Consider the following 13,264-nt stretch of genomic DNA (forward strand, 5'->3'; position numbering starts at 1 on the left):
CTGTGCAAGTGTATCTGCACTGGGCGAGTGAATACTGGTTCTGACTTGCTGGAAAAAATGAATTTTGGCCAGATTAGCTTTCGGTTGATTTGTAGGCTCTGCAGTGTTGGCTGCCGCAGAGCCACAAGCAAACAAAATATAGCTGATGGAGGCAGGAAGGAGAGGACCGTCCCATTTGGCAGTATGATACATGTATTGTGTCATACATATATATCTTTTCGTTTTTGGAGTGTCATCAAACCTGCCTCCTTTGTTAGTCCCAGAAAAGTGTTGGTGGGAAAGGGGTATCTGGAGGGATTCTGCTCTGGCTTTCTGCTCACAGCAGAGGCAGCTTCAGGGTTACAGATAACAGCAAGGTATATTGAGAATGTAACAGAAGCCACTGGCATCACATCATAGCTTCCTGTGTGAGGGTGCACACATAAATTACCCTGAGCAGAGCCCCTCACTGCCTTCAGTCTGTGGCAAGTACCCACAGGACCTTGAACATCAGGCTGAAGGGAGATGATGGTGTAGGACACAGTCAGATGGCAGGAAGGGCACTGAGGAGCTCCTGGAAATGAGGCTTTGATAGCCAAAACCTGCTAATTGGTGAGAAAAGGGAAGGAACAGTCAAACCCACAAGTGTTGTTTGGTGGGGAGATCAGATGAAGACTGTTCACACAATGATCTAGAAAAAGATATTGTACGCTACCTGGGCCTGTCTGAGTTTCCGTGCTTTCCTCATATAAAGCAATGTATGGAGAATGAGCCTAAAAATTTACATATGAATGCCAAAATTTTAGGCGTTTGTTTTTAAGGAACTCTGAATTTTTGCTGGTCCCATCCTCCCTGCAGACCAGTAGATATTCTTCAGCCTGACCATTACTACTGGCCAACTGAATGCATATGCTCTTTATAGATCAGCAAGTGTCTGTGTTTTCTAAAGGTATGTGACAAAAAATACAGCATAGTAATGCTGAAGTGCTCTGATCCTGAGGCTGGATGTGCAAGAATTCCCTTTGCAATTCTGTGCTGCACCACTTGGGTGATCCTGTTTTCTGATACATGTGTATGAGAAAAACTATCTTTTCAAAGCAAATTTTTAGCATTCTCATCAGGGCACTGTAAAGGAAGAAATTTGCCATCGAAAAGGAGAGAGGTAAAAGCCTAATATCTAAAATGAAGTTCAGCATTGTCTGGCTTTGGAGTACTCCGTTGTATTTCCTTCCAGGCAGGAGGTTACATGGAAGGGGGAACAAACTCATCTCCTTTCATGAGAGAAGCACGGAGGTAAATTTATGCTTTTTTACAGTCTTGGAAGCCAAAATAAGCACAAGAAATTAAAAGCTTGACCTTGAGATACTGAACTGTCTAGCACTTGCATTGTTTTCACTTAAAGTTGCAAAAATTCAGAACTTGAAAAACTTCTAGCTCTGGTCACATAGGTGGTGAAGCATTCACTTATTGCATAATTATCCTGGGCCTCCTTATTATTGTCTTCTCTTGAAGGCTGGTGTAGTAAATTCCATGTAGGAAAAAGTATTTTCCTCTTTATGTGGATCCCTGAGAATTTGGCAAAAGGGATCAAATCAACTGCTAAATTAAGCATATTTTCTTACTGGTGCTGAGAGGCCTATGAGCTTATTATATTAAAGAACTGAATGTTTGTTCTTCAGTATGATTGTTAACTTTACTGGGGAAACACATTTAAAAATCTGTCTTCCTTTGCACCTTTTGCTAGGTAGTGTTAATATGCAGCTGCCTGGTTAAGTGTGATGTAAATTTTGAAGGTTACAGAGAATGTTGAAGATCCATCAAGAGGTGCAAGAGGCACAGCATTTGGTGGTCATGTCCAAGAGTTGAAAATTCCTTGTTTCTGAAACTTTCATAAAATTGGAGGAGAATTTAGAACTCACTGCAAAGCAGGAAGCTGTGCATGCTGATGTTGCCAGCAATGCAATGATTCATCGTCATCTAGCAGTATGGTTCATTGTTTCCATAGAAACTTGGGAAAATTGGAAAAGAATAAGCAAGATTAAGGCAAGATCATCATGAAAGAAAATAATTGTTAAAGACATCATCTCTCCCTTCTGTGGCCTGTTTTTTTTTTTTTTTTTTTTTTTTTTTGGTGGGGTTTTTTGTTTGGGTTTTTTTGTTTGTTTGGGTTTTTTTTGTTTTTTGGTCATCCTGTCTGGTATATCTGTATAGTTCTTCAGATTATTTTTATACAAGTGAAATTCTTCACTGCTACCCTGAGCACCACTGCTTGTCAGTGTGGGGGCAAGTATCCTTCTTAAGGGTGGGAGAAGAACCTGTGGGTTTTTTCTGGTCTTGGGAGTAAAAAAAAGGTTCTTGAATGATTTGAAATGTGTTTTTTTCCCCCTGCCTCTTTTACAGAAATGAAAATCAGGAAACTTTAGTTCCAGATGAAATAAACCAGCTCTTGGACCCACTTGTCTGCCCCAGCTGCTGGGGGAAAGGGGAACAGCTCCAACCCCTGCTTCATGTAATTGCATTCTTAGCAGGAGCCACAAGTTTTTAAGTTTTGGAAACATAAAACCAAATCAGTTTGCACTTTACAAAGTATTTTTCCTCAGTACATTGATACGCATTGATAAATTCTGTTCAAATCAATTAGCAGTCTCCTGAATATTTTTTAATGATTATTTGTAAAAGTAATGATGACTTCTGCTTTCCATTGTATACGAGAAGGGTCAGGAAAACACTAAATGACTCTTCTATCAGCCGCTGGTTTAATTCTTCCCAGAAAGTATGAGTATAGGGACAGAACATGGCTCTGCCTTTGTGTTCTGGCTGCTCCCAGCCTCTCATTCCTGCTGCTCTGGCATTCCTGGGGACCCCCTGCTCTGAGGGTGCTGCTGCTGGGACAGGTTGTTATTGCCGACGAGCAAATGACCTAGAGAAGCAGAAATGTTCTCTTTTTGTATCTGGCCACAGCAAGTTTGTCTGTGTCTGTGTCTGGTGGCCACCGGGTGTCACTGTAGCTCTGTGTAATTACCGGGGAGAAACTGAAACGAGCATGGAGCTACAGGGAGGATTTGAAAGATAATTTTATTCTGCGTGTCCAGACTGCTGATCAGTGTACACACATATCAAAAGTCCCATTCTGTTAAGTTCAAAAGTCAGAATTTGGCATCCACGCTATGTCGTAATGAAATCATCCTAAAACGTTGCTGTGTTGGGATCAGTAAAGCTGTGCATAAACACACACACCCATCTCCTCCATCTCGTCCCTGAAATACAGAGGAGTTTGAGACCCGTGGCTCAGTGTGTCTATCGAGATCCTGCACGATGTCCTCCCCATCTCAGCCGGATGGGGAACCTGCCTGGGACAGGCTGCAGGCCTGACATTGGTTGTATCTCCCCTATTTGGCCATCAGTCAGTGTGAAAATGAAAATGCTTAAAATAAAAGCTTATGAGAGAGTGTTGAGGGTCAGAAAAACTTGTTATTGCCCCCAGTTCTTTGGTATATTTGTATTTATTGACGCAGAGGATAGTTTGGGTTGGAAGGGGCCTTTAAAGGCCGTCCTGTCCAACACCCCTGCCATGAGCAGGGTCATCTTCAACTGGATCAGGCTGTTCCGAGCCCTGTCCAACCTGACCGTGAATGTTTCCAGGGATGGGGCATCCACCTCCCCGGGCAACCTGTTCCAGTGTTTCACCACCCTCATTATAAAAATATTGTTCCTTATACTTAGTCTAAATCAACCTCTCCTAGTTTAAAACTGTTAGCCCTTGCCCTACTGCAACAGGCCCTGATAGAAAGTCTGTCCCCATCTTATAAGCCCCCTTTAGGTACTGGGAGGCTGCTATGAGGTCTCCTTGGAACCTTCTCCAGGCTGAGAACCCAGCCTTACATTGTGCCTGCTTACCCAAATCACAGGTTTTATTCTGTTATTAAAATTAAATATGTTATCCTTGCAACTTTATTATTTTTAATGTCAGCATTTTATTCTCTGTGTTTCTTTTCCCAGGTACATTAGCTGGAGTGATAGATTTAGCTGTGGATTGGATGACAGACCTGAAAGAGGGTGTCTGCCTGTCTGCCTTCTGGTACAGCCATGAGCAGTGCTGCTGGACGTCCAATGAAACAACATTTGATGACAGGGACAAATGTCCCCAGTGGCAGAAATGGTCTGAACTCCTTGTAAGCCAGTCTGAGGTACGGGAGGCCTGATTAGCTTGGGGCTGCAGCAGGCCAGGCAATGCCCTTTTTTCATGATGTTGGAGGAACTTCCTGATGTTCCCTCCAGAGAGTTTCTCTGAAACAGAAAGTAATAAACTGAGCAAACTGCAAAAAAAGACATTTTCACAAGCAATATCTGCTTAACTTGAAGGAGGTCCTGTGGTTTCAGTGCAATGGAAACTGGAAAACTGTCAGATTGCACTCTTCTTTTTGTCAGTATTAAACTAAAAGCATTTCATAACATGCATGGCATGATCACCAGGGGACCTGAGCTGCATTTTCTTTTTTCCTTTTAAACATATTTTTGGGACAAAAGAAAGATGAGCACTGACAAATAAATTTAGGAGGACTTTTTGGGATTGCAGATGGGGCTTTATGTATTCTGATAAAAGGAGCTGCATAAGAACTTCTTGTTTATCCCTTGCAATAATTTTTGTCTATGACACATCAAGAGACCTAGCTAGCACCAAAAACTGGGAAAAGAGTGGGCTCCCTGGGGATGGCCAGAGTGAAGGATTTGCAGGGATGTTGGACAGGAAAGGAAAAAGCTGATCTGGACAGACATGAAGCTTCTATTTTAAGATTTTTTTTCATAATTGTAGTAATTTTAAGTACAAAGAATGCTGTTTCAAAGCAAAGGAGCTGAAAGTTTCATTTTGGAAACAATAAAAAGAAGCCTTTCTGTATATCATTTGGCAGATAATACTTGCAAAAAAATTACAAAAACCACATTTCATTTTCAATCTAAGTTATTGAATGCATTGAATAATATTGATCCCTTCACAAATCAAATCGTTGGCAGAATTATTGTCTCAAGCTCCCCCTTCCTCCTTATTTCTGACTTGAATTTGACAGAAACTGAATATGATGTGTGGGTGGGTGATTTGGAGAGGTTGTCTCAGATCTTCCCCCAGTGTGGAGGTTGCCTGGTGTTGCAGACGGTTTTTGAAGACACCTTCATTGCCGGGCAAGTGTGTCATTCATGTTCCCTTCAGGGCTGCTTCAGGTTTACAGGACAAGCAGTACTAGGTGAGAGTGTCTGTGCATAGCTGTAGCTCAATTTTCTATGATTCTAATGAACTGCAGTGGAAGAAGTGGGGGTGCTCAGTGTCCCTGAATATTCTCACCACATAAAATCGCTCAGCGTGGTTGCCAGTCACAGTGCTGAGCTTCCCTTTGCCAGAGGTTTGCTAGGTTTGCCTGGTCTTCATCAACAGATGTTTGGGTGGCTGTGTCTGTGTGACAGTGAATAAATATTACCCTGATATAAAGGATGGGGCTGATGTTGTAATTTAAGCGAAAAAAAATACAAAAACCCCCAACAAAAACGTGGGAAGGGAAAAAAGAGGAAACTGTTAAAATTATTAGGGGATTTGGAAATCCTGTGCATGTGTTTGACATGCTGTTACTTTGGCTGGAATATAGGAAAGATGCAAATCCTTGAGAAAATTTATTGCTTTCTCCAGCTTCTCAAAACCAGCAGTCATGACTGTTGTGTGCTGTGACCTTTAGAAAAGGTATCAGTCAGGTGAGCAGTGTGAAACTTCACTCACTTTGTGCTCAAATTGGGCTTCTCACCCCCTGGTGTACTGTCACAGTAGGACAAAGAAGAAAAGGTTCATCTTGGCTTGGTTTTAGTTACTTTCCTAAAACAAATGGGCCTCTAAGATCTGTGGGTTCCTGAGGGTCTGATGGAGGCTGTAAATATATATTAATATATCTGTCTGTTTGTGTTACACTGAAATTCCAGGGAAAGCCCAATAAATATGTGAATTTGGAAAGTAAAAAAACTGTTTTGTTCAAAAGGCTTCTGTTCGAAAGACTTATGATATGGGCAAGTTTTGTGCTGTATGGTTTCTATAGAGGTGGAGAATTTTAGTAGGTATCAAAATACACTAAACTTGACTGAGTTTCAGAATAATTTTGCTGGATTTTTTTTCTATGTTTCACTTTGTGCCTGACATTTACATAAGAGCCCTATAAAATAAAAGTGCGCATTGGAGCACAATTTAGGCAAAAAGTATTTGGAACAGTTTCCTTAAAGATACTCTGGTCAGACATGCATGCACCTTTTTTAATGCATGACTGTGATTCTTTCTCATCATAGCAAACTGAATTTGACATTTTGAGGACTGAGATTTAGATCAGTTCTTCCTTGTGGTTTTGCCAATCTATGGCTGTGATAAACCCTGTACATACATTTTCACAGAGAATTGTGATGTTTCCTATGGCATCTCTTGAAAAATGTTTCCATTCTAGTGCTCCTATAAAATGAGCCCAAAGCAGAGGCTTGATATAAATTATTATGGAAAATGTAATAGCCCATTAGACACCTACCAAGCTATGTTTTCTTCCCTAATCACTGTTTTGTAGGCCGATTATCCTTCACCCTTCTGGTCTTGAACTACTTCCAAATAGGATGTGAAGAGGGTTTTTTAGTGTGAGAAAGTTTCAAAACCTCAAATTCACTGGCAGATCAAAAGGTCATCAGGTGTCACCGGTGATCTGGACTTTCCCTGTTCTGCAGATTCAGTTTGGTCCCAACCCCAGAGCTGAGAACCCCATTTTTGATGGCTTACACATGTCCAGGGTAGAGGAAAAGACCCCATGTCTTCCATGGATCATGACACTGGATCCAGCAATGGACTGAATTCCTATCCCAGGGCTTCTGGATCTCCTGTCATGAAGCTGAGACCTGCAGGACAAGGAAGCCCCTCTAAACCTGGAACCCACTTCTCAGTTTTTCAGCCTTGAACCTGTCAGTCTTGAGGACACACACTGCTGTAACATCCATAGGAGAGATTCTGCAAACTGTGAGATCCCTATCGAGACAGAGTTGAGCTCTGGGCCTCTGGAGTAACCACACACTGGAGGGCATCCTGAGGGATGCGGTTTATTTCTGTGTCCTGAGTTTGTGGCGGATGTTTCCAACTGTGTTCCATTTGTATCTAAACTGGACTGACACCAGATCTGAAATATTGCTTGGCCTTGAAAACTAAAATCCAAAATTTTGCTCAGTTTTCCTTTTTGCTTCATTACTATTGCTTCCAGGGTGAGTCTTTTGAGCTATCATGGGAAAGGTCATGGCAGGATCAGCTCTGCTGGTGATCTGCTTCAGTCGCTGACTCCAGTGTACATGCTCAAGACTTTCACTGATTCAGAGCCTCAGTAACGGCATGTAATGGATTAGAAATGAACCATTTGTTATACTGAGTTACTGCTGCTTCACTTCCCAAAGGTTTTCGTATTATTAATCATTAGAAGTTGCTGCAGTTGAACCTGCAGAATGCCAGATATCTGGAAAATGTAACAATGAAAGATGTCCCGAGGGATAAGATTGAACTGGCCATACAGACTCCTGTGGGGTCCTGCCATAGCACTGTAGGTGTATGTGTGACTGCAGTAACGAGCTGACAGAGTTTTCTTATGACTTCTGAGATGCAAAAGAAGAAGTAAAAAGAAACAAAGTTAATTTTCCTCCAGTGAATTTAGAAGCAAAATTACAGCTTTTTCTTAACCTAGTAGGGCCAAATTTTTGTAATGGTGTTGGCCTTCTTTGGAGGTATTCCAGGTTCACACTGACAGGAGGATTTTGCCCTGAGGCAAGATATCCAGAGTTTTCTCTAGAGAAAGGGTAAATATTGTCATAGCTGTTAGTAATTGAAAGCACTAGGAGAAGACATTCATGAGACTGTCTTCAGCTGTGGCAACAAAGATCCTTGGTTACTACAGCCGGATGTCAATCACTGCAAGTGCGGGATCCATGACTGCTTAGTCTCAGGGCATTGGGGGATAACATTGTATTGCTTCAGCATTCTGCTATCATCAGCAAAGCCAGCTGCTAACTTCTGCAAGCACCAGCTTAACAAATTGCCCTTCTTCCAGATGCATCCACAAGGATAAGGGTTAGCATGCTTACTGCATATTCCTTTGGACAGACCTGGAAAATGGAGGTAGCAAACATCCATGCTGTTAAAAGTTGATTCCTTGCAGATTTGAAAACAGGGAGACTTCTCATCTCTAAGTTTTTTTATGACTGGGAACAAGGCTTGACCAGCTCTGTTAACTGATACAATTGATTAATGCCTGTTTTCCTACTTGATTTATCATAATGTTGATATCCAGGCTGCTGTCCTGCAGAGCAGAGACAGGGGCCCTGATGTTCTTGAGCAGCTGGGATTGCATCCGGTAGGAAGAGTTCACTTAAAGGTGAAAGATTCATACCAATTCATGCACTGAGATTCATCTCAGTTTTTTACTCTGCAGTGTCATGTTGCTACAGGATATTGTTTGAAGGCTTAAGCTCCTTGTATTGATTTGATGCTGCTGAGTAGATTCTCTTTTGTCTATGTAGGTGGGCTTTTGAAATCAATTTAAAAAAATATGCATGTGAAGAGGCAGAGGTATTCCAAGGCAGATTTTAACAAAAGTTTTGATTTGACCATTGGCAAAAGGTAGAAACTTAAAGGTCACTATTGACTATGCTTTCACCATGGCACTGCACAGTCAGCCATTGCCAATGATCACTAGTATTCCCTTTCTGCTGGAAAATTAAGGTTACTCAGTTTGAAGATAGGCTTATTACTGACTGGAATGATTTTAAAGTATTAGGGCAAAAATGACTGAGATGTGAGTGGGTTCTGCCAAGCTATGGTGTTTTTAAATTATTTTCAACCCTATCGTGGACAGCACTATATAGAAAGAAAGGATTTATTTATGGTTTTATCCTTCCTGTTAACTGAACTGGCTACTGATATACACAGGGATGTTGTTTGAAAAGATCAGCATCTGCATGGAGAACTGACCTTTGAATACCAGCCCTCAGAAAAATATGTATCAGGGTCTCATTCCTTGTCCCCCACCATGGGATGAACTCAGCAAATTCCTTCATTAGGTGCCTTTTCATTACCTATTGCTTTTTGCCCTTGTGATGTATTTGTTTGATGTTTTGAAACTTTGTGTGGGTTAGTTAGATTTTTTAATGGTTGGAAGGTGCTCAGTGTAAGGTATTTGGGTCCCATGCAGACAGACTGTATGGGCTGGGTTAGGTGTTTATTAGTATGATGCTTCTTTCTATGAGTAATAAAACTGTTGGAGTGTATAAAGTTATTTGTCCTTCCTGAGGTAAAGAATACTTACCATGTAAATGAAAAATCAGGCTCCATGCCATCATGATCCCTAGTAAAAGTGTGAGATTTTCCAATCTGCATTTGTCTAACAGTGTTTGTTACTGTTATTTTTCTAGGGTGCAAGTGCTTACATTCTAAACTATTTTCTGTACATTATGTGGGCTCTATGTTTTGCTTTCCTGGCAGTCTCCCTGGTCAGAGTGTTTGCTCCTTACGCCTGTGGTTCTGGAATTCCAGAGGTGAGTTTCTCCTTGTGCATGACTATCCAAAAAAACCCAAACAACAACAAAAATTACTGCCTTTTCCCATTCCATAACTGTACTATGAGATAGCATAGCAACAAGGAAATTGTCTTTCCATCTCATCTGCCTTCATTCCTTTTTTAATGCTTTTATAGTGATCATCTAAGTTTTTTATAGTAAAAAGTGTTCATATGTCACTGTGACAGGTTAATGCATGTACTTGTTCACTGCCAGAGTGTGAATTAAAAATCAACATCTCCAGGAGACATACTCACTAGAAGATTATAGAGAATTTTCCTAGGATGAAATTACTTCAGCCAGTTACAAAACCAGTTATTTTCTAGGCTGGATTTTGAATAAAAGCAAAATAAAAAGAAGAGGGTGGGCTACAAAGCTAAGGTTTCCTAAACTGCTGAAGATGCCCATCATTTGGGATGCCTGAAAAGTGTCTGGTGCACATCTTTTGCAAATTGTGTTCCTGAAGGCAGAGTAATGTACATTGTGCCGGCATGGCGACATTATAGCAGCCAAAATATCTACTTGATTTTCAGTATTCTACGTATTGAGCCTCGGTCCATATTTAAACTGTTAAATGAAGAATCCTGTAATTGAACCAGCAGAGTTATTATAAGTATTTGAAATCAAGGCAGTCTCTTGTTAAAAGTGCTATTGAACCACTCGAATTATTATTTAGGAATCTGGCAGAATCAACAGCCCAAAGCTCAGAAATCTTGGCATACTTTTGTTCTTGACCTCTAAGAGAAGCATCCAAATGTTTCAAAAAACTCACCACAAATAATTTAAAATATTTGAATAATTTCCATGTTTCAAAGTAGTCATGTGTGTCTTTGTTATGTGTTTGATATATTTGTGGTTTTAAAAAGTTTTCATAGTTAACTATAAAACCAGTTTCCAAGTGGTAAATCCCTCATGTGAGGTGATGCTCAGCGCCAGCCCATTTCCAGGCCTGGAGTCCAACCCCAAATCCCACCCTGCAGCCTTTGTTTCATGCACATGCATTGTTCTCTTTCTGAGCCACTCACTAGCAAAATTAAGACAAAATGTGTAGAAATATGATCATTTGGACTTTCTCATTTCATTATATGTGCATGCATTTATGGCACAGTGATTCCAATATCTAGAACTTTTCTGGTGTGTTTTATCTGGAAAAAGTCTGTTGTTGTTTATCTGCTTTTTTTCTGCTTTGCTAAACTCAAATCCAGTTTAACTCTGATCTTGTAAGCCAAGGAGATATGTAAGAGTTTCATATTTCCATTGATCTCTGTGAGAGTCCTTACTGCCTGTTATAGGGACCACCCGTAACAGCAGTAAAAGTGTGGTCTGCATAACCCCTGCTCAGATATTGCTGTGGGAAAGCTGCCCTACCTACAGTTTCTTTCTCTCCATCACTGTCTCTTTTCAAACAGTCTGCAACTTTTTTAACTCTGCTGGAGTTTTAACTCCATTTGAAAATTCAGAGTGGAGAAGGATTCTTCATCTTTTCAACATGTTCTTCCTGCTTTCCAGATAAAAACCATCTTGAGTGGGTTCATTATTAGGGGCTACCTGGGAAAATGGACACTTTTAATCAAAACAGTCACCTTGGTTCTGGTGGTGTCTTCAGGCCTCAGCCTTGGGAAAGAGGGCCCATTAGTCCATGTGGCCTGTTGCTGTGGAAACTTCTTCAGCAGCCTTTTCTCTAAGTACAGCAAGAATGAAGGAAAGAGAAGAGAGGTGAGGTTGGCTCATAAATTTCTAATTTCCCTATCTGGATACTTGGGGTTTCAAGCAACTCATGCCTTGTATGTAAACATTTGTTTTGTAGGTACTTTCAGCTGCAGCTGCTGCAGGAGTTTCTGTTGCTTTTGGGGCTCCAATCGGAGGTGTGCTTTTTAGTCTGGAAGAGGTGAGACCTGGCAGTTCACTTGCTTCAATAAATATATTTTAATTAGATACCTTTCTCCAAGATTACTCATTATTTTTCATATATTTATATGCCTTTTTTTTCTTCTATAACAAAATTAATCTATGATTTCATCTGATAAGAAATAACCAAATATTTTAGCATAATCTGAATAGCAGAAGGGCACTGACTTTCTGGAAACAAGTCAGATGATTCATTATGGAAATATATCCCTCTGCTGAGGTTTCTCCCACCTTCAGCTTGCTAATGCATGGACCAAGATGTCAAGCATTTCTTATGCTCTCTAGACAGCAACTCTGGATTTAAATTTATCAATTTTAAATTAGTTGCTACTAGTTGCTACTCCTTTTCTGAAATCTAAAAAGGCCTTTTCTGATACCTTTGTGAACATGTTCTGGCTGTGGTAAGGTCTAGTGCTCTCAGTAATGTACGGTGTTAAAGGAAGCACCCTCTGTCACGCTCAGTGAAATGTTTATGGTCTTTGCTTGGTTTTAGGTCAGCTACTACTTTCCTCTGAAAACCCTCTGGAGGTCATTTTTTGCTGCTCTGGTGGCTGCCTTCACACTGAGGTCCATCAATCCTTTTGGAAACAGCCGACTAGTCCTGTTCTACGTGGAGTACCACACCCCCTGGTACATGGCCGAGCTCTTCCCCTTCATCCTGCTCGGTGTCTTTGGGGGCCTCTGGGGGACCCTCTTTATCCGATGCAACATCGCCTGGTGCAGGAGGCGAAAAACCACCCGGCTTGGGAAATACCCAGTGCTGGAGGTCATCATGATAACAGCCATCACTGCCATCGTCGCCTACCCCAACCCCTACACCCGCAGGAGCACCAGCGAGCTCATCTCCGAGCTCTTCAATGACTGCGGTGCCCTGGAGTCCTCGCAGCTCTGCGACTACATCAATGACCCAAACATGACCCGGCCAGTGGATGACATTCCTGACAGGCCTGCTGGCCCTGGAGTCTACTCTGCCATGTGGCAGCTGGCCTTGGCTTTGGTGTTCAAAATTGTCATCACGATATTCACTTTCGGCATGAAGGTAAATCGGGGACGGGCACAGGAGCTCTCGTGGGCACAGGGCACAGATGGGCAGCTGTGCTCTCTCTGGCTCTGACCTGGCCCAGCTGAGATGCTGCTGGCTCACCTGCCTGCCAGCACCTTGCCCTGTGGGCCCCTGTGACAGCACAGGGATGAGCCCTGCTTTTCCACCTTCTAGTCATCTGTGGTTTTGTTAAGTGAAAAAGAAGTCTGTATGGGAATTTAAACTCGCTGTTGCCAATAGGCAATTCAAAGATGATTCCCACTGCAGCTGTTTTTTAGCTCTCTCATGGATATGGGCTATTTACAGTGTTGTTTGTCTGGTTGGATTAATGTCTTAATGTGCCTCAAGGTAGCTATGGTCAAGGAAGTAATAATTTTAAATGTACTATTTTACACATTTAGAACATCACAGAAATATAAAAGTGACTGAAAAGGTCTATTTTTGGGTCTTTTAAAGCACTGTAGCTTGGAAAAAAAAACGGGGAATGAATGAGCAGACTAACTGATGTGTCTTTTGAATATTCTGGATTTGCAGCTTTCTCCTTCAACAGCTCCTTCTCCCCATAAATGAGGGATGAAAGGCCCAAGAACAATTTATCCAAGCTTTTCACACATACCAAGCAGTTTGTGGTGAGCTCTATATATCTGATTAATAGAGCACATAAAAAACAGGTTCTGTCTGTCTACAGTTCCCATTATCTGAGCATTTATTTCTGGATCTGATGGCTGCAGACAA

The 13,264-nt window shown here is 41.4% G+C and overlaps 1 protein-coding gene across 2 annotated transcripts in view; it reads left to right on the forward strand.

Annotated features, from left to right (window-relative positions):
- Window positions 1–13,264, forward strand: part of CLCN4 (chloride voltage-gated channel 4) — a 41,624-nt gene that overhangs the window by 13,399 nt on the left and 14,961 nt on the right. For both annotated transcript variants that reach the window (XM_066176808.1, XM_066176809.1), the window contains exons 4-8: window positions 3,979–4,166; window positions 9,436–9,558; window positions 11,089–11,295; window positions 11,387–11,467; window positions 11,981–12,526. In XM_066176808.1, the coding sequence (XP_066032905.1) occupies window positions 3,979–4,166; window positions 9,436–9,558; window positions 11,089–11,295; window positions 11,387–11,467; window positions 11,981–12,526 (1,145 nt within the window). The remainder of the gene's footprint in view (window positions 1–3,978; window positions 4,167–9,435; window positions 9,559–11,088; window positions 11,296–11,386; window positions 11,468–11,980; window positions 12,527–13,264) is intronic.

This window comes from Chamaea fasciata, unplaced genomic scaffold, assembly GCF_029207755.1.
Source record: "Chamaea fasciata isolate MVZ Bird 193981 ecotype frontalis unplaced genomic scaffold, bChaFas1.0.hap1 SCAF_2, whole genome shotgun sequence".
Taxonomy (NCBI): Eukaryota; Metazoa; Chordata; class Aves; order Passeriformes; family Sylviidae; genus Chamaea; species Chamaea fasciata.